The sequence below is a fragment of the Hippoglossus stenolepis genome, chromosome 15 (genome assembly GCF_022539355.2).
Source record: "Hippoglossus stenolepis isolate QCI-W04-F060 chromosome 15, HSTE1.2, whole genome shotgun sequence".
Classification (NCBI taxonomy): Eukaryota; Metazoa; Chordata; class Actinopteri; order Pleuronectiformes; family Pleuronectidae; genus Hippoglossus; species Hippoglossus stenolepis.
In genome coordinates, this window is record NC_061497.1 from 18096230 (window position 1) to 18117111 (window position 20882).

General features: G+C 44.4%; 2 protein-coding genes across 7 annotated transcripts in view; one reads left to right on the forward strand and one right to left on the reverse strand.

Annotated features, from left to right (window-relative positions):
* Positions 1-529: 529 nt before the first annotated feature.
* Positions 530-2866, forward strand: zar1l (zygote arrest 1-like). The gene is made up of 4 exons (XM_035178325.1): positions 530-1234; positions 1844-1936; positions 2034-2108; positions 2217-2866. Exons 1-4 carry the CDS (start codon positions 620-622, stop codon positions 2358-2360), a joined length of 927 nt encoding a protein of 308 aa, XP_035034216.1. The 5' UTR covers positions 530-619; the 3' UTR covers positions 2361-2866.
* Positions 2867-3356: 490 nt separating this feature from the next.
* Positions 3357-20882, reverse strand: part of fryb (furry homolog b (Drosophila)) — a 55405-nt gene continuing 37879 nt past the window's right edge. For 3 of the 6 annotated variants that reach the window (XM_047343678.1, XM_035178312.2, XM_047343677.1), the window contains 30 exons: positions 19754-19904; positions 19166-19269; positions 16534-16625; positions 16319-16412; positions 15761-15980; positions 15436-15587; positions 14973-15160; positions 14728-14822; positions 14385-14583; positions 13989-14210; positions 13443-13641; positions 13243-13340; positions 12872-13042; positions 12352-12492; positions 12064-12249; positions 11805-11969; positions 11297-11371; positions 10964-11134; positions 10729-10737; positions 10169-10363; positions 9898-10035; positions 9586-9800; positions 8924-9128; positions 8652-8801; positions 8438-8536; positions 8185-8268; positions 7815-7832; positions 7530-7640; positions 6456-6691; positions 3357-6143 (listed from right to left, as the gene is read on the reverse strand). In XM_047343678.1, coding sequence (XP_047199634.1) covers positions 5885-6143; positions 6456-6691; positions 7530-7640; positions 7815-7832; positions 8185-8268; positions 8438-8536; positions 8652-8801; positions 8924-9128; positions 9586-9800; positions 9898-10035; positions 10169-10363; positions 10729-10737; positions 10964-11134; positions 11297-11371; positions 11805-11969; positions 12064-12249; positions 12352-12492; positions 12872-13042; positions 13243-13340; positions 13443-13641; positions 13989-14210; positions 14385-14583; positions 14728-14822; positions 14973-15160; positions 15436-15587; positions 15761-15980; positions 16319-16412; positions 16534-16625; positions 19166-19269; positions 19754-19904 — 4442 coding nt within the window. In that variant the 3' untranslated portion in view covers positions 3357-5884. The remainder of the gene's footprint in view (positions 6144-6455; positions 6692-7529; positions 7641-7814; positions 7833-8184; positions 8269-8437; positions 8537-8651; positions 8802-8923; positions 9129-9585; positions 9801-9897; positions 10036-10168; positions 10364-10728; positions 10738-10963; positions 11135-11296; positions 11372-11804; positions 11970-12063; positions 12250-12351; positions 12493-12871; positions 13043-13242; positions 13341-13442; positions 13642-13988; positions 14211-14384; positions 14584-14727; positions 14823-14972; positions 15161-15435; positions 15588-15760; positions 15981-16318; positions 16413-16533; positions 16626-19165; positions 19270-19753; positions 19905-20882) is intronic. The other 3 variants (XM_035178314.2, XM_047343676.1, XM_035178318.2) reach the window with 3 other exon arrangements.

Genomic DNA, 20882 nt, shown 5'->3' on the forward strand with positions numbered 1-20882 from the left:
GCAGCAGAATGAGGTTTTTCCATAATAATGTGATAAATGAAACAGATTCACACAAACATAATGTTCTCATAGGGACGACGTCCACGTTTCCTCTGTGTGAACTGTGTTTATAATCCATTCACTGAGAAGACAATTCACGTGTCTAAAGGTATTTAGTTTTTAGATTGTTAAATGTTTCTTAAGTTTGTTTTTGTCTTCACATAATTGGGACCACGTTGGAAATAACTTGTTATCCTATTGATTTGATATTGAATGATTGATTTTGATCATTGTGTTTTCTATTGATTATTCAATGGAGCCATTCATTTCTCCCTAACCTACAAAAAACATGTTGAAGTTTATGATTCTATTGATTATCGCTGATTTAACTTTTCCTGAAAAAGCCACATAACCTTTAAACTACAAATGTATTCTTGATGTTCTAAAAGGAATAAAAGATCAGCTCCTTGCTTTGTCTTGTTTGTTTTTATGATGGAGCTCTGGTACACCTGAGCTGTAGGGGGCGCTCCAATATAATGTTTCAAACTTTTCTACAGAGCAACCTAATTGCGTCGTGCACGCTCCTGTTCTTAATCAACCAATCAGCGCCGCAGCTGTTTAAACGTTTGCAGGAAGAAGCATGGACGGGTTTCACGGCTCCAGGATGGAGGGCTTCCTCACCACGTTGCCACCCTTCAGCCACTGCGGGGTCCCGGGCTGCGTTCCGCCGGCCCCGGGCAGCACCTGGGGGAAGCGAGGCGGCCGCTTCATGACCCCGCACGACCTGGACTACCTGGAGCTCTGCAGGGCCGGCCTGTCCCAGGTGGGCCCCAGAGCTATGCCCGACCCGCTGCTACGCTGGGCCAACACCAACGAGTGCGGGGTGCAGGTGAACAACAAGGTGGATAAAACCGTGCAGTGCTCGCTGGGTCCCAAGACGCTGCTGGGCCTGGCGAGCGAACCACCCGGGGCCTCAAAGTTCGCCCAAATCCCGGTTCCGGAGCTCGGCCCCGCCCGGAAGTGGCAGTACGACACGCCGCCGCGGTTCCTCAGGCCCGTGTCCGTCTACTCGCCGGGGTTTGACCCCAGGTTGTTCACGATGGAAGCCAGAGACGACGACAGGAGTGCGGGAGAAGCCGAGGCCGCCGAGCACTACGAGTCGTACTGGGAGGGAGAGCCGTACCACAGCAGCGAGGACACTGGGAATAACTTGGAGACAAGTTTCAGACAGTTCCCAAAGGGCGCCATTTCCCAGGTGTGTCCAAAAACACGCTCCCTGCACCTGGGTTCACGTGTCCTCTGATAACTAATCACATCTTCCAGATACAAACACACAACATCCCAAATGGTCCAAAATGAGTCCTTAGTGGGGGTTTGATGAGTACATATTGAAATACTACCAAGGCAAAACTAGATTTTAACAGAATCTTAAAATACAGAAGCACAAAACTGAACACATGAAGATATTAAAATCAGATTTCATACAGACATGCGGGGCTTGAAGAGATGAGGTAATCTTCAAACCTTTAAGGCTCCCTCCTTATCTTTTTACAACACCTGTCACCACCAAGGTAATTCAAAAGTGCTTCAAGTATGATTAAAAACAAGATATGAAAGACGTGACACATTAATAGGATTTATTGAAAGATTAAAATGAGTTAAAAGAATAATAAGTACCTGACAGTTCAGAAAATGAATGAGGGGAGGCTGCTGGACGTCTGGGATCAGTCTCGTTCCTGGCAATGAAAGTTTAGGATTTACAGTTTTGATTCAGTAAACTATAAAAACGAACAAGTCTTCATCACAACACAACCTCCTACAAGGTGTCCGCACAACACGATTTTCCCCTGTGGTTTGTTTTCAGTTCCTGGAGCAGAGGTACGGCTTTTTCCACTGCAAGAAGTGCAACATCCGGTGGGAGAGTGCTTATGTATGGTGCATCTCTGGAACCAGGAAGGTACGTGGTGCATTATTAACTGCAATGTGCCATTAACATGCACCACATCATGTTTAAATCATGTTCACGTAGATGATGCTCATTTCTCTCTGATCAGGTGTACTACAAGCAGCTCTGCCGGAAGTGTCAGGTGGGGATAAACCCCTACAGAGTGGAGCCCATCATCTGCAAGGTTCATAAACTCTGTCCTGCATGAAGAGGAAATGTTCATTTAAAGAAGTTTCTTAAAGCTTAAACATGTTCCCCAGACTGACTTGTTCCGTGTCTTCTCCCGTCTCAGGCCTGCGGTCTGACTTCCTGCTGCTGTGACAAGAAGCACAGACACGTCAACATGAACAGACCTCACCGTCAGGACCTGTGCTGTCGCTGCAGGGGCATGAGGCTGCCCTGCGACTCCACCTACAGCTTCAAGTACACCTTCTGAGCTCCGCGCTCTGTTCCGGAGTCACCCGTTCCTCACGTGGCTCCGACTGCATCTGTTAAAGAGTCGAGGCCCCATCACGTGTGTTTGACCTGTACGTGTCATGATGGGCAGTTGCCTCCAGTTACAGACTTTAACAGATTTATTTGTTCTCCAACCAGCGAGTAGCTGAATTTCAAAAAGCATCTCTACAGGGCTCTGTTTCCCTCCGTTCATCCTGGTGCGTAAGTTCACGTGAAAATGTTATTTTGCTAAAAGAAAGTTTAAGAGATTAACATTGCACCTCAAATGTGAAACTGTTGTAGATTATTACTTCCAAGGTTGTATTGTCTTTCCTGCTTGTTTGTGTGTGTGAGCAGTTTGTTAATTTCTCAACAAATGGTTCAAAGCTCTTCATGGAAACAATCAGCCATAATGTTAAGTGCTAATATCTAAGAGCAGGTGAAATTTAAAAGCAGTCTGCAGAAGTGTTCTATGCAATATGGTGATAAAGTTGTCTATCATCCACACTCTGAGTGCCCTTCTCATTTCATGGTGTTTGTCGGTAGAATTACGCAAAAGCAATTCATCCATTATATACAAAACTTTGTGGAGGGGTGGGACATGACTCATGGATGAACCCATTACATCTAGAGTGGATCCAGATAAATGGACCGACTCAGGATGTTCTTTACTTTAACAAGAAATAATTTAAGCTTAAGTGGAGCGATGCACTGTCGAATCTTTCTAGTATTGAAGTTGCTCTCATTCTTGATGTTTTAAAATAACTTTGCAGCTCAGTTCAGGTTTAACTCTTACCGCTTGAAGGCAACATTCAGTTTTTCCTGATCAACAAAACTGATTAATACAATTATATTCTGTCAATGAAACACGGGTCAGTGCAACTCTCGACCTGGGTTATAACAATGACTAGTCCTGACTTCTAAATACAGTATTTTTGAAAAAACATCCAATTGATAAAAAAATGACGTGTGTTGTGAAGATCAAGCAAAACACAAGTAATTGATATGTCTTTACTTTGACACCGACTTGTACAGAGCATCAACTCAAAACAACTTCACAAAGGCTGTAAAAGTATTTACAAGGTGAAAAAAACAACTACAGTCTTCATCTAAAAAGCTTTAAAAATGTGCAATTTCATGTTTGGCATGCACACACACACATTCTCCCACACTACTGGGGGGGAAAACACATACCCGCATGAGCTCAAAGCTCCCTTTTGTACCTCATACAAACATGATTGTTAATAAATAGTTCCAACACTCCATACAGTACACAGAAGATGCATGCATGGCAGTTTGAGAGGACAAAACATCAATATAAAACCTAGGTCAAATGAGTTGATTTATAGCTGATCAGATATAAATAGGGACAAGACATTTGTACAGCGAAGGGGAAGTGACTGCTCGGGGGGGGGAACGAAGGAGAGTCACAAAAAGTGGCAGACGACAGGAAGTGTTGAACTTCAGTAGTAGCACGAGTTTAGTTTTGAACAACAACAGAGAGCGCTGAATGTCAGCCTTCCCTCACGTGTAAGGTAACTACAAACCACACACAAACATATGCTACTATGGTTGTGTGCCCATATCTATTAACAGTATACAGACAAAAGACAAAAATATTTGAGTGTATACATGCACCGTCCTCTTGGCATGTGAACATGTAAGGTCAAAGTGTTACAGTGTCGGACAGGGAGATATATACAGTGTGCACACTCACTAATGATGCTACGACTAGCCACAGAGGAGTGTGCGTCACGCACAGATAACGGCATGATAAGTCCACCATTGTTTACAACAGTAGCCGGAGGACAAGCTGACACAGAATATAAACAGAGCGAAGGGCAGCATTAGGAATTACTCTTGAATATTTTGCATCCGCTCTTTCTCAATCAGTCTTTTCAGTCAGTCTGGAGAGGGCAGACTCTCAGGGAGCAGAAGGGATGTGGGCGTACAGTAGAAAGCATTCAGCTGCGTCATGCATTGCACGGTTTCTCAAAACAGCAGACACAACAGGAGAGAAGAGTTACTCCAGATTTTGGCTTTTCCCTCTCGGTAAAAGTGACGGCCCTTTCTCTCACAGTAACAAAAACAGTAGCGAGCTGCCCTCCTGTAACATTGTTTTATTTAATACCAAAATTCCATTTAGTGCAATAGCGAAAACTGTAACCAGTTATAGAACGCAGTGTCGCAGGTAGTTTCCTCACTGGTGATACAACCAGCCAATGGTGTCCTTCCTGAAAGAGGCAGTAGCAGTCAATCAAGTTCATCAGGTCTCAAGTTCCTCTGGAAGCAAGTTAGAAATCTGAGCTGAGCAGATTCTGTGCTGAATGATGAGAACTTCAACTAGACGCACATCAGTTTCACAACATGTAGCTGTAAAGCGAAGCTCGTTCTCAGATAGAATAACATCAGGTCATCTTTGTCAGCATACAGCATACAGCATTTTGTAGTATCCAGTGGGTTCAGTGATACATCCCATTATTTCTGGGTCATGAGTCGCTCTTCTTAAACCGTTAAAATCTCCAAGTGTCTCTGGTGTGTCATCTTCTCCTTTTCAGATTGAGAGATCTTAGGGTTGGTCAGAAGTAATTAGTTCTCTGTCATGGTGAGTTTAGACGTCTCAGGTCTGAACGTCTGACGGTTCAGCATTCAGGAGCCCCCCTACGTTCAATAGGGGCAGGGCGGCGTGCCCCACCTTCCCCAGGTAGCGAGATAGGGGCGTAGCGGCTCCACCGAGGGAGCAGCAACAACCCCACGCTGCAGCCTCTCCTGGACTGGTGGGGCAGGGAGGAGGGGGAGGAGGGGGAGGGGGAGGGAGGAGGGATGAAGACGGGACAGGGCCACGGGTTAAGACTGTGTCGGGGCCAGGGTGCAGAACTGGGGACGGGCTGGAGTGTTTGTATGGAGAGCGGGGGATGTGTGGGAGATGGGAGCCGGGTGGGGGCATGGGCGAGGCGTTTGGGTCATGGTGTGAAAGTAAGGTGGGTTCTGAAGCTACAGTCAGCAATGTGTCTGATGTTAGAGATGATATCGAGTGTCTGGTGCTGTTTAAATGTGACAGCGGGGATCTGTGTGATGAACGTCCTCTGAAAGGATAATAAAGATTAGTGTTCTCGTCAAGATAACTCCTCCTTGGCTCTCGTGTGTGTGGCAGATTAAAATCTGGTCGGCCTGTGGTGTTTGAGCAGCTATGTGATGAGAAAAGGTCTGGAGGTTTGGCAAAATCAAGCCAAGAGGAATCGGAGTCTGCAGCGGAGGATGAGGAGAGGAGAGAAAAGTCTGGCTCACGCTCTGAATGTGGTTCTGGCTCTAGTGTGGGGCGGGGCGGTGGGCAGGGATCTGCCTGGAGCTGTGCATCCGGGGCAGCAGAAACACAGGAGGAGGCAAAGGCCAGGTATGAGGGTGCTGGGCCTCCTCTTCCAGAGCAGACGGAGGTGGAGGTGGTCTTGGAAGGGTCAGTGGCTGCAGTGATGGGGGAGGTGAGGGTGGGGAAGGAAGGGGTGGGGGGGAGCTCCTGAGGTCCTGTCAGAGGCTGGTCCCGGAAACGCTGGAGTCGGGGAGGTAGGTTGTGATGACCCGGTAACCCTGGGCGCGGCGGATCATGTCGCGGATCTCCCCGTTGAGTTCCAGCAGCTTGGAGCAGATCAGGCTGAGGTCCTGGCGGGAACCGACCAGGGCGATGGTTCCTGTCTGGCCCAGCGTCTGGTGGCGAAAATAGATGTTGAGCAGCGTCTGGACCTCGGTCTCTGAGCTGCCACCGAACACTCCACTGGGCCACTGCCTCCTGAAAATGAGATGAAAAGGAGGGTGTGAGGTTAATACATAGGTTTCAAGAAAGAGAGCAGTTTATCATGTGTATATGTTTTGGGCGTAGATGTTACTGTGTGTTCACTCATTTTCTGGATGACTTTTTAAGGGGAGAACAAGGGGATGTTTGATGTCATGTTGATGAATGTGGGGAAAGAATCAAACATGGTTGGTTTTTTCATGTATTTCAAAAAATGGGAGCAAATGTTGCAGCTCTGGACAATAAATGTGTTTCTTTATCGTCTGAAAAATCTAGTGTAGCAGCTTTGTAAACAGATTTGTTACTCGCCTGCACTCCTGGATGTAGCGCACAGCTTTGGTGAACTCGAGGTTCTTAAGGCACTCCAGAATGGCCTGAACGGCTGCCTCTGAGGTGGGGAAGCTGGGCACGACCACGGCTGCTGCCTGGGTGGCGTGTGCGTGAGTGTGGGCCAAGAGCTTTTGCTCCAGGTCGCTGGCCACTGCTGCCTCTGCCGCCTGCAGGCTGGTCTTCAGATCGGTGAGCTCTCGAGACATGTTCAGCAGCTGCAAGGAGGGGGGGAAACAGATGGGGATTGAGTGTGTGTGTGTGTGTGAGAGAGCTTTAATGTAATCACAGTTCCAACAGCATTTAGCTAAAACATGAATAAGGATGAAAAATCCTCTCATAACAAACTGACAACTCTGTTTAAATGAACTTGTCATTCTTGGACAAAGTGTTACAGTAGTTGTTTAATTTCCTTTATTTAATTCCATTAGAACCACTTTCATCACATACACTGCATCACAGATATATTGAGCTGTACAGTACAGAAATGGAAATGATAGAGCTCATTTAGAAGCACTCAGTGCATTAATGTGCACTTAGGTAAGTAGGTTACAATTGGGTTTCTTTAGTAGAAATTTTGTAAATGTCATTAAATCAGATACATTTGTTTCCGTTATCAAAGTAGTGGATGAGGGAAACTAGATTTCTAGATATGGGAGAAATTTGTATAAAGTTCTTCATGAGATTAAATAAAACTTTAATAATCCCGAAGAAAATTCTGGTGCCAGCTTGCTCCAAGAAAAATAAAATAACCTGCTGTGTTCATCACAGGATGATGTTGAATTCATCAGTTTATCTAAAGAAGGATGTGATGTGAATCTATTCAAACGTTTTATAGAACAGATGTTGAAACTGTTGCTGTCGGTAGGAACAGTTTTGATGCAAGATAATCAAAATAATAAATATTTCATGTTATGTTATCTATTCTTTAAGATCCCAGTGTGTGAACGGGCTCTAAAGTGAATCTTATCACATGTACAGAGAATAATCAGTTGAATAACCTGCTGTGTTACGACTGTAAGTGTCATCTTTGTGTGAAAGTACGAGTTGTCTCACCTCAGGCACAGAGCTGATGGCATGAACCTGACCAATGAGCGAGCAGTAGGACTGGAAGAGGAGGAGAAGCTGGAAGTGCAGCTTGTAGAGCCTCTGACAAAGCTCCAGTTGCTAAAAGACATTAAAGAAGGAACAGAGTGAGATTTATCACAGAGACACAGTCACACATGCACACAAAGGACCACAAACACACAGTAACACAACTAGCTGATTGCCTTGTGCTAAGTTAATCTGTCCCAAAGGAATCTAAAGCAGTGAAGTGAAGAAACGTGGAAGAGAACTTACTGCAAGAGACTCCATTTGCTAGACAGCGAGAGCGCATGTTAGGGAATCAGAGTGAGGTGAGAGGAAGACAAAGCATCAATCAAACACATGCACAGCACAGCATCAACTATTCACAGTCAAGCTAGCAAGAATTAGTCAACAGTATAAAGAACCCAGAAAATTGTACATTTCAGTTAGTTCTTGGTGGCTAGGAGGAAAAGACAGGATGCTGAAAAAGATAACACAGCAAACACGCAAAGGGAGCAAATATCTTAGCGTAGAGGAGCAACGAGGCAAGATGATAAAGGTTCCTATATGTTTTAGTGAGTTTGTGTATAAATTCTACATGTGTCCGTTTGTTACAGTAAATAAATACATTTCCTGTTCGCACCTTCTCCTCCGAGTCTCCGGGCTGGCATGCAACTACGCTGTCACCAGGACACCGTGGAAATGTGTCCTTACAGTTCCTCAGCCACTGAGGGGAAAACATGTAAAACAACAGGAGTGGGAGGGAGGGAGAGAGAGAGAGAGAGAGAGAGAGAGAGAGAGAGAGAGAGAGAGAGAGAAAGGAAGGTTAGTTAGTCACGCATTTCAAAGATGAAAAACAAAACTAACTTAGCAATAATGTCTAGAGGCTGACTTACCAATACAGCAGCCTCCTCTTTGGTGTTGTAGGTGTCCAGGTATTCCTGCAGCTCCAGCGCACTGAACTTCATCTTTTCAAGGAGACCATAGGACATGATCTGCAGAGAGAAAAAGAAGAGTTGTGTACATTTGACTTGCCTGACTAATTCAACATAAATCCCGTTTTCACATTTTTTGCAGTTTTGTTTTGTTATGTCTACCAGCAATGCTCACCGTGTCAGCATCGATGTAGATTGTGGGACAATCGGAGCATGTAGTTAGCATCTGTGAGGACCTTTGGAACTTTGATCCAATGCCCCTCAAGCCCTCTCCCAGGTAAGTAGCAACATCAGTCGTCAGGGTGCAGAACTTACCCTGGATGTTCTGGGTGAGGAAGAAAGGTCGAGGAATTATTATACATCCTCACACAAGAAAAACACTGCAATAAAAACCTATCTACTTAGAGTGAAGAGTTGTGTATTCAACAAGTAGGTCCACTGATTTACCTTAAAGAGAGAGGAGAAGACTTGGAACGTGTACACGGCGCAGGACCCATCTGAGTCTGTCACAAGCTGGTTGATATGACAGCGCCACGCCTCCTCGGAATCGTCACACACTGTGGGTTGGAAGGCTGCCAAGATGGCGGAGAAAAATGGAGAAGGGGGAGGAGGAAAACCAAGGTCTTCCAAGTCATCTACATCATCACGTAAGCTGTCACCATGGAAATGGGAAAGAAATGGGGGCACAAAGAAAAAAAAAAAGGTTTTGATACCTTTCCCCCTAGAAAAAGGGTTTTATATCCAAATCAAGTGCCCAGCTGCATCATGGGATTATATGAGCTGGATAATGTGTTCGCTTATATGTAGAAAAAAATAGCAGAACATATAAAGCTGACACCTAATGGACCTAATAGGAATAATTCAATACTAATATGTAAAATGTCTTTTCAGCAGAATTTATTGGGAACGATATAATAATAACAACCTGATCTGTCCAAGTGTTGTTTACACAAACATTATGGTTGTGGCAGATTGAAATAAACTCATCACTGCAGTTTAACTGAGGTTTAGGTCCAACCTCCGTCAATCTGGCTGCTGGTAAAAACTTCCAGTGAGATAATATTCCATATAGTTGTGTTGTTGTTCTATGTCTCCTCTGTCTCATTCACCTGGGCAGACAGTTGGGGTCTAGAAAGTCCAGCGGTGGTTGGCAGTAGTCTGGGTTGAGGCGGTGGTCCAGGTTGGGCAGCTGATCCTGATGCTGCCCCGGCAGCTCCAGGGTGAAGCTCTCACCGCAGTCTGAGCCGTGAGGGAGCTCGTTGGTGCTCAGGGACAGCTCGTCGTCCTGGGCCTGGGTGTCCTCATCGTCACCATAGACCCTCCCCTGAGGAGACACAGAGGTTAGGGTTTCCTAAGGATACCAAATGTATATGTAGAAATACAAACAGTGTGTATCTTTACTAAAGTGTTTTATCCCTCACATGTAGGCCGCTGAGGTCATCAATGAGGCCCCCATGGCCCGGTGTGATGGCATTGAGCGAAAGTGGATCGGCAGATGTGTCATAAGAAGTCGACAGAGAATCAGTGTGATTTGTCTCCTCTGATGGAGAAGGGTTAGTCTGGAAGAGGAAGGGAAAACAGGAATATCTATCATTGTGACTTATTCTGTCAAATTATGTCTTTACACTTAATTAGGGGACTCAAGTCTTTCAGGTATGTGTTTGCACAGATCCAACAGTTAAGGCTACGTACGAGCTGAGAGTGAGAGAGGCTCTGGCTGGTTGAAGACTCCTCTTCCTCCGACGACTCATCCGAATCGTGGGGGTCCTCGTGACCCAGGCTGGGGGTGCTGCCTGAGTGCTGGCTCTCCTCTAACAGGTCCCCCAGCTCCGTGCTGTCCAGAGATCGCCGACGCACGCCCCAATTAAAGTTATCGACAGTCTCGCCCTGAATAAAACACACGCATATACATTGGAAGACAAGTGCAGAGGCAACAGCTGCAAGGAAGGAGAACAATGGTTGCTGAGTAAGAGCATCTGACGACAAGCACACGATGCAAAATGAACTGTTATTCATGGCATGGAAATAGGCTGGAAAGGCCGTTTGCATCCAATAGGATATTCTTTCTCCCATTAAGAATTTACAACATCATTTATCTCCATTACGACAGATAGCAATGTAGTTGCAACCAAGCTGTGAGAGCAAAATGAAGCACAATCAACATGTTTGTTTTTTCAGTGGGAAACAAAGGAGCCAGCAACACCAAAGCGCTGATTAAAGCTGATGTAAGTGCTCAGTGTGAGACACCTTACCTGGAGCTCCTAGGTAGCGAGGGGAAGAGAGAGAGACACAGAGTTAGACGGAGAGAGAGACACAGAGGAGGGGCAGAGAAACACATTTCAAATATATTGATGTTAAAGAAAGACAGGTGGAAAAACTAAAACACACAAAAAATAGGTAAAAGGGAAGGAAAGAGTCAGACACTTAATACTGTTTACTGTATGTCAAGTGAGCATGTGGTGATATACAGTGATATATGAATGTCACCTCTCCGTCCTCCAGCTCCACATCCAGGAAGTCAAAGTCTCTGAAAACCCTGAACTGCTGCTCACTGGTGGTGTCATCGAGTGTGTCATCTCTAGTTCCGCCCTCCTCCGATGAAACGCCACTCTCTCGCACCTCCATCATGTCCAAGTCGCCACACGATGAGAAGATCACCTGGCGAGAAGGATCGAGAACTGTACTTAAACTCATCACAGACAGATGGTAAAGCTCTTTAAATATGATTCTCTGTTAAATTCTGGAGAGACAGGAAGAAGTTGCTGAATTTAACTATTTCAAAAGTGACTATTGTAAAGAAGAGACGGGGACGTAGCTTACAGATGGGTTCTTAGTGAGTCCAACTTCTTGTCCACAAAGAGACAAAACGTTCACCAGCTTCTCTCTGGTTCTTTTCTGTATGTAGACGAAAGACAGTGAGCAATTAAAAAAAGTATTAATCAAAGAAGGAATAAACATAAACTCTAACATACTCAAGATTGTCCCTCTGAAGTTTATTGGCTTGTTTTTGATCTACTCCAGCTGTTTAAATTACCAATATATAATTTGTGCCCAGCTGTTTGATGACTTTTGCATTTAGTCTCACATAGTTTATAGTTTGTGCAATTTAACTACGGCAAGTATCTGCAGAGAAATACAACTCTGATGTCAAAACAAAACAGGGCAAGTGCCAATTTGTTACTGGATATATTAAAGCAGTGGCAGCTTTGATATATGTGCTTGTCAAAGTAATACAGCTCAAAGCTAGAGTGGAAATACCAAGCATCGCTAAGATGCCACGTCAAAGATTTACGGTTCAAGCTATCACATCTGTCACATCTAACTTTACCTGAGATGACTGCGGTCGCCTCCAGCTGACGGGCACCAGGATGGTGTTGGAGTTGGATCCAGAGGACGTGGAGGAAGTGCTGCGGGTTACAGCCATGGCTCTGGCTTTCCCCTCTCTACCCCCTGAACCCTGGAGCTCGTCAAACCGACGGCCAATCACTGGAGTCTGTAAAGAAAACAATTATGATGTTTCGTCACCGAAATTATTTCCAAAAAGCATCATACTGCTAAGTGTCAGTTTTGTTTTGTTGCTTCCTCACCTCCGAGATGTCGAAGGTGAAGTCCAGTGTTTTCCCAGGCAGAGCCTTGGCTGAGCCGTCCCACACCCTGCTGACCTCCAGGTTGGAAAGGTCACCCTGCGTGTGGCCGTACGTCGGATGAACTAGGCTGGCAGAACGTGATACCACGAGTTTTAAGATGTTCAGAGCATCCTTCCAGTGTATGGTCTGTGGAATCAAACACACAGTATAAGAGGGACTGCAGTGCATAGTTTATCAGAGTCGTAGTGGATTGAGCTTCAGTACAGACAAGTACTGTAGGACGCTAACCTGGACAAACTTCTCAATGGTCTTGGTGACATCAGCATTGAACTGTTTGACGTGAACAGCAGTCAGGTCCATGTGACTGAGCAGACAGTAGATGATCTGGAGGAGAGACTGCTGCATGCTGGGAAGGCCCTTATCCAACAGCTAAGAGATGGAGAGAGACATTTAGCTCATGACAAAGCACGGGACCACAAAATGAATCTTGCTTCGGGGCAAAGTCAAGAGTTGAATGACAATTACTGAACCAGAGGTGACAAGAATAACTTTCAACAACTTCTATCTTCCAGCAAGATATCAACATGAACCCTCACTGCCCCTGACTGGAGAAATGGATCACTTACGAGCTGCCCTTGCTTCACATACACAAGTAACTAGCACCATAACTATTAACCAAACTTACTCTCCTAACATGCAACAAGTTATGCCAAATACTTATAATAAATCCCTGTAGCTACACTAGGAGAAAGATAACCACCTACATCTAGAAATAAAGGAATCAAAATGCATATTGATCAACACTTACCTCAGCCATATAGGTGACCATGCTCAGTGTGATGTCGGAGAAAGCCTCATGGAGGTAGCGACAAACCACACTGACCCAGGAGAAAGGGTCTCGCGTATAGGAGCGCGTCTTGTAGAGCGTCATCACATGGGCCAAATGTGACAGCTTGGTTTTCTTCTCCACCAAACACACCTGAGAGGCAATGATAGAGAGATCATGAGAGAGTGTGAAAAGCAAAGGCAGTCAGCTTGATGATTTACAGTATATGCAACTTTTCAGTGCATGTTTATTTCTGACACCTGCCTAATAAAGCCTAACATAAAATAAACTGCAATAACCGAAAGGAAATTAAAATAAATCAGACTGAGCTCAGGTGATGAATTGCATTGTACCTGTGCGATCCTCTCCGCGCTCTCTTTACAGAACTGAGTGGGGTGGCCAAAGTGCTGCACCAGGTGAGGCAGCAGACACAGCACGTTCAGAGGGAAACCTGCACAGAGAGAAGAGGTCAATCTTCAACAACACCTAGAGGGAATAAAAGCAACAGTTTGTCCCTGACTCGGGTTGAACGTCATCGTGATCCTGCACGTACCTATAGACTGTGAGCTGTCCACCACAGGCACACGGGACACTGGCGTGAGCTGGCAGAAGAGCTGCAAGGTGAGGTCGGAAGTGGACTGGGAGGTAAAACCCTTCAACAAAAGCTGCTGAATCCCAGAGAAGCCGCTCCACCTCAGCTGAGCCTGAAGCTTCTCAAGGCGCTCACGGTTCTCCGCTCTGTCTAAAGGAACCTGGGAGATAGAGAGGGTTTTTTTCTGGTTTAGCGGAAGCTGGTAACAGCACTTAGTGACCTGAGGCATTTGTATTTTAAAGGCTAGGACTTGTTCCCGCTTGACATAAATCAAAAGCTAGTTCTTGCACTGCTGAGTGCTGATAGCTGTTCTCACCAACTTAGGATGCTTTAATTTTCAAATATAATAAACTACCATTTTTAGCAATTCTAGAAAGTGTGTACGTGGCTCGGTTGTTCAAATGTCTCATTTCAGTCGGGAGCTTCCTCTGCTTCTTCTGTAGTTTTATTTCTGTTTTACAATTGTATTTCTTTCGCTCTAAGATCAGTAAGTTTCATGTTATCTACCTTTGAAAGCAGCTTGTGAACCAGACGGAGTGACATCTGATATTCAAACTCAAAGTCTGACTCCATGAGTGACACGGCCACCCAGAAGACCGTGGCCAGTATCGATGAGGGATGAGAAACGTGGGCGGGGTCCGATAGAACACTGGGATCGATACGATTGGTGGATGACGTGCAGGAGCCAGGGGTTCTTCCTGATCGGGAGAGGCCATGACTGTTGCAGGCCTGTAGATTGAAAATGAAATAAATCTTTGTGTCACAATTAAAAACAACAGCACAAGGCACACACAAGATCATACATCAGCAGAAAAAATAATACATCATGCATATTGTCAGATGTACTGTGACCTACAAGTATTAAAAGCATTATGTGATATAAAGAGAATCTTCCTCTCTTGCCTGTATGCGATCCAGAGTTGCACTGCGAGGAGGATCGAACGACGGGTTGTTACATTCACCAAACTTCTTGGGGACGGAGTAGGAGCGTTGATGACGTTGTGATGACAACCCCACGAATCCTGGGCCAGGGAAGTTCAACTGGCCCGTGCTCTTCCTGTTCATCAGTTTTTCACTAGTCACAAAGTCTGGTGAGGACGTCCTGTGCACCACACGAAGAAGAAATTAATAAAGCAGAATACGGTAATTAATGTTGAGTATCGTGTTCCTGTATCAAAATAAAGTTTGGATGAATATTTAATATTATGTAAATTTTAATTAATTTTTAGAAATAGCAGAGGCGTACCTGGTTAGAGCTGCCATAAGGTCGCTGTTCTTCAGACATTCTGCTAAATTCACCACCACTGACTCCAGCGTCAACAGCACCTCCATCACATACCCCTGAAACACGTGTTGTTTGATTCAAAGGGCACAAAAATCTGCATCGACATACATTCTCTTTTGCAGAGTAAAAAAAGATGTGAAGTGCTGAAATACTTCTCTCCTCTACTGTCTCCAAACCAACAATCTCTCACTTTTGCCGTTTCTCACCTGCACCTCATCTCCATGTTCTCCGACCACCTCCACCAGTCGTGAGATCAGGTCAGAGACGGCGTGGTTGTTGATTGGCTGTTTGAGGGCTCTGAAGATCTGGAAAGAGCGGCCGGCATAGTGACGCGAGGAGCTGCACAGAGCTGTCTGTAAAGCCACATCACTCAGCTCCTGCTCCAGGTGGAAGTCTGTCAAAACAGATAAGGTACAAAGACACATAAAGATTCAGCTAAACCCACATGTGGAGTCTTGACACATTTATGCAGACGGCTTATTACTTTTAAGAGGTGATGTAAATGTTGGAGAAGATTGGCATTCATTATTATGCATTTCGTGCGATCGTGTTGGATTTTTCATTACGTCCAGGACAGATTTTCAGATATGACTCATAAGGTAGCAGTGTGCCCTGATATCTCTGTTATTCATTGAAAGGTATCTAGCAGTAACATGATTGGCGCCTCACCAGACTTGGACTCCTTGAAGACAGAGACGACGTGCCGTAAGAAGTTGGACAGCTGCTCCGAGCTCTTGGAGTTGGGGTTCTTTGGTGTGATGTCCTCGTGCACCCACAGCGGCCCAAACGCTCTGAGCAACAACAACACAGTACTCCAGGCACTGTATACCCACCACCAGTAACACCACATACATGTTACACAAGCACTAAATAAATGTATGTGCACAGCGCACACACGCCGTGCTCGACAGTGAGATTTACACTCACACACACGCCTGCTTGGACATGTGGTGTCCTCTAGAAGTTCACAGAACATTGGCGGAGCTGTGTGTACCTTGTGGAGAGGAACTCAATGAGTTTGTTTGTCTTCTCATCTGTCTCATTGGACGCATCTTCAAGATCCTCCAGGTCATCAGGGGTCACAAGAGGCAGATGTCCAACACTGCCCGCAGTGCTGCCGCCCCCCAGACTGGCAGAGGACGAGTTGGAGGTGGAGCAGAGGCCTGAGTCGGCCACTGGAGAGGCCTGCCACTCTCGCAGGAAGTCTGGTGCACCTGAGAAAATGATGATAGAGAAAAGAATTAAGTGTACTTTTAATTTACACCATGGCTTTATCATGTTTATGTTTTATGTACTGCAATGTTTCAGTACATTTCCCCAGTCATTCCCATTTAATGGTAATGGAGAATTAAAAAGAGGAATCAGGAGACATCATATCCCTTTGGCAAACCCTAAAAATCAAAAGGCACCAGTTCACCACATGAAGTGAAGTTTCATGCTCACTAAATGATTACAGATGCATTGACAGACAGACAGGTGGACACACTGAGCACTAAATCCCCACACATTATATTCCAGGAGGATAATAAATGTGTAAATGGATTCCACTTACGGGACTGCTGGTACTCTGTGTGGTAGCTGGACTTGATTGTGAGCGTCTTGTTGTCACTGATCTCTCTTGTCAGCATCAGAACTGAGGCTATGACCTGGAGAAAAACAATGAAACTCATCTTAAGTGACTAGTAAAACCTTCCATGTCCACTATGTGCACTTTCTTACTAGCTCAGAATAAAATTGTAGAATAACAACACAGAATCCCGCTCTGACCTGGAAGTTGTTGTTGCAGGAGAGGGCGATGAGGAGGTGGAGAAGGAGGCGTTTGCTGTGTTCGTAGACCTCTGGCCGGTAGTGGTCCAGACCTGGCCAATAAAATACACATCCAGTAAGACAACAACAACATTAGGATTCTGCACAAAGAGCTGAATATAACTGTACTACACTGACATGTATTTTTAATCCCTATACCCTCCCGGAAACACAAGCTTGCACATTTTTTGAATTTAAATACACGAAAAGACTTGAATTAACACTAAATACTGCTCATGTACCCTGAAATGTTGGGGTTGAGTTTCTTAAATGGCCACAATGGCTTGTTGTGCTTCACTGGTTGTTATGACAATTCGCTACAAGTGATATCCTGTTTCTTGTGGAGAGCATGTACATTACTATATTTAACATTTCTCCCAACGAAAAGTTTGTCAAATGAAACAATGCAACATTGATTCTTAGACAGTTGATTGCGCACAGGGCACAGATTGATTGATAACCCACAGCCTGAGCTCGAGGGTTAGAATGCTGAATATGCAGAACCTAATAATGCATTTCTGACAGGTCAGGTACAGTGCCTTGCATAAGTATTCACCCCCCTTGGACTTTTTCCCATTATGTACTGTTACTAACTGGAATTCAAATAGACTTAAATAAACTTTTTCCCGTTTGATCAACAAAACATGCATAGTACTTTGGAGGTGCAAAATAAATTTTATTGTGACACAAACAATAATGAGAACAAAAAAGTTGACATCTGTTGGGTGCATAAGTATTCACCCCCCTGTGTCAATACTTGGTAGAACCCCTTTGGCTGCAATTACAGCTGCAAGTCTTTGGGGTATGTCTCTACCAGCTTTGCACATCTAGAGATGGAAAGGTTTGTCCATTCTTCTTGGCAAAAAAGATGAAGCTCAGTCAGATTGGATGGAGACCGTCTGTGAACCGCAATCTTCAAGTCTTGCCATAGATTCTCTATTGGATTGAGGTCTGGGCTTTGACTGGGCCATTTTAAGACATTAACATTCTTTAATCCAAACCATTCCTTTGTAGCTCTGGCTGTATGTTTAGGGTCATTGTCCTGCTGGAAGATGAACCTCCGCCCCAGTCTCAAGTCTTTTGCAGACTGCATCAGATTTTCTTCAAGGATTGCCCTGTATTTGGCTCCATCCATCTTTCCCTCTATTCTGACCAGTTTCCCTGTACCTGCTGAAGAGAAGCATCCCCACAGCATGATGCTACCACCACCATATTTCACTGTTGGGATGGTGTGCTCAGGGTGATGGGCAGTGTTGGGTTTTCGCCACACATAGCGTTTTGCATTGAGGCCAAAAAGTTCAATTTTGGTCTCATCTGACCAGAGCACCTTCTTCCACATGTTTGCTGTGTCTCCCACATGGCTTCTGGCAAACTCCAAACGGGATTTTTTATGGATCCCTTTCAACAATGGCTTTCTTCTTGCCACTCTTCCATAAAGGCCAGATTTGTGGAGTAGACGACTAATAGTTGTCCTGTGGACAGATTCTCCCACCTCAGCTGTGGATCTCTGCAACTCCTCCAGAGTAACCATGGGCCTCCTGGTTGCTTCTCTGATTAATTTTCTCCTTGTCCGACTCTTCAGTTTGGGTGGACGGCCTCCTCTTGGTAGGTTTGCGGTTGTGCCATATTCTTTCCATTTTCTTATGATGGATTTTATGGTGCTCAGAGAGATGTTCAAAGCTCTGGATATTTTTTATAACCTAACCCTGCTTCATATTTCTCCACAACTTTATCCCTGACCTGTTTGGTGAGCTCCTTGGTCTTCATGATGCTGTTTGTTCAGTAATGATCTCCAACAAACTCTGAGTCCGTCACAGAACAGGTGTATTTATACTGAGATTAAATTGCAGACAGGTGGACCCTATTTACTAATTATGTGACTTGCAAATGTGACTTGTGAATGCAATTGGTCGCACCAGATCTTTGTTAGGGGTTTCACAGTAAAGGGGGTGAATACATATGCACTCAACACTTTTCAGATTTTTATTTGTAAATAATTGTGAAATCCATGTAATATTTCCCCCCATTTCCAAATGATGCACTATTTTGTGTTGGTCCATTACATAAACTCACGATGAAATAAATTTTAATCTGTGGTTATACCATGACAAAATGTAGAAAAGTCCAAAGGGGGTGAATACTTATGCAAGGCACTGTATGTATCCACGTTAGGTAATGTGGTAAAATGCAGGCCCTGGGGAATGTGTCAGTGTCGTCACAAGAGAGCAGCCTGTACTGAAATGCATTGTCAACGTGGTGGAGATAAAAGCTCACACTGTCACGCCATTAATTTAGTCGAGGTCCCAGACGTCACCTACACACCTCGAGGTTATTTCTGTGTGAGATGAGTAAACACAATGTCTGGAAGCACAGTGAATGATTGATTGGGGTTTTGATCTTTTCTTTTCGGTTCTCATGGTCTCTTATGTGGAAGACACGCCCTCTGAGTTGACATGTACGTTTGACAGATGTGTGTATTATGAATGACATGTACGCTGTGTATGCCTCTTGCTTATCTTTCCAAAATTAATCAACTGAAGACAAGAGTCGGTGACTGAAGTTCTGTCTATGAGTGTACATTGTGTGTTCCTACCCAAGAAAAGGGCATGGAGTAGCAGGGGCAGGTGCAAAGCCCAGTCTTCTCTCACACTGTGGTCCACCACCATTTCAGTCATGAATATCACCGCAATGTTACACCTGAGGACAAACACATGCAAAGTTTTGTCAAAGCACAGAGAACATGTCAGTGTAAAGTTGTAATAAGAAACAAATAATCTTCTTCACTTAGTTCAATAAAGAAAAAAGTTGGATATTAACCTCCATTAATGTTTTACAACAGCTGGTTCTTCAGTGATGTTTATGAATGTTTGCATCATAAATCTAACCCGAGTCATATTTATGACCTTTTTTAAGTAAGTGTTTTTTTAAGTGTCTAGAGGGACAATATTTGTTCTCTACATAGCAGAGCTGACTCGGTTTCATTCTGTGCTGCAGTTTATCAACCATCTGTGAGTAGGTGTGACTGGTCTAGTCTGAGAGACTGCTGACTCTGCTGATCTGCTGCTGATAATCGCATCACTGTTCCCAATCTGAGCCTGTTTTCTCTGTGCAACTTTCATAGTTGTTTCAGAGCAGATTTGTCTGCACCGTGCGAGTCCGTGTTGAGTTTGCTTGTGTGTACCTGTGCAGTGGTCCTCTAGGTGTAATGGTTTCTGGGAGGTAGTCAACCAGAGGAGCCCAGCAGCCACCATTAACTGGCATTGGTAACGGCTGAGGACGGTTGGTCTCCAGAACACTCAGTAGCCAACCAGCATATGGTGGGAGAGGGTCATCTACAAAATCAAAGATTTAGTCAATAATATTGATATGCACATGTCACTAATTTTGTTTCTTGTCGAGTATAAACACTGGAACCACGGCAGAGTGATGAATGTAAAACTAACTGTAGTACACAAACTTAATAGTATGGCTCATAACCCAACCAGCAATCAAGCAAAAATCTTAATTTAATGTTTTAAACTTCTACACAAAAAAGGATATAAAATCTATATAGAAAAGTGCTGGTAGGTGAATGTTGTTGCCCTTGGAGTCAGGCTAGATGTTTCCCTACATTTCCAGTATTTACACTAAGCTTAATTAGCCTTCTGGTGGTGTGTAGCATACAGACGTCATAAAGCATTAAATTACTTTTATATATAAATGCATGTATTTCCTAATATGTCAGAATCTAGGAACCCCTGGGCAAATGACATGAAGTGAAAAGAAGTAAATACATGAAGTGAAAAGGAGTCAATGCAACCCCTGCAACTTTTAATATTAAATAATTAAACAGTAATGTCCCAAGACTTTTTCTTGTTCAAGTGATTGACATAAAATAGAATCTACTTGTTAAGGTTTAGTCTAAAATAGTTGTGTCAGGTCATACACTGGCCCAGTTAGAGTGTCCCCTGCTCAGACAGCTATGCTCCTAAATTGACTTGTCCTTGTACTTGGCTAGTTGCATCACTGCTTAGTCACATAAAGACAACAGCAGCAGACTCATGTCTGGAAGCCTCCCAACACAGATGCTTGCATAAGATCGACTGTGGTAGAGGTTGTCCAGTGTCTGTGTGGTGGGTCTTTGCTTGAGTCCAGATAAAGTGACATACGAGCTCCAAAAATCTAAATCCAGTGAATGAGACGTGTGTTAGTTCACACTCTTCTACACTCCATGACAGTCCCACCATAAATTCTGTCAGCACTGTAGGTATGTGAGGGGATTAGTGGCAGTTAGCTTTTTTATGTCTTAAGCTAAAGTGGTGAACAAATAG

What these genes read in the sequence shown, in the direction of transcription:
- zar1l (XM_035178325.1), top strand. Translation starts at nt 620, where the DNA reads ATGGACGGGTTTCACGGCTCCAGGATGGAGGGCTTCCTCACCACGTTG. An exon ending in GCATCTCTGGAACCAGGAAG is followed by an intron (nt 1,937 to 2,033) that starts GTACGTGGTGCA and finishes CTCTCTGATCAG; the next exon opens with GTGTACTACAAGCAGCTCTG. An exon ending in TGGAGCCCATCATCTGCAAG is followed by an intron (nt 2,109 to 2,216) that starts GTTCATAAACTC and finishes CTCCCGTCTCAG; the next exon opens with GCCTGCGGTCTGACTTCCTG.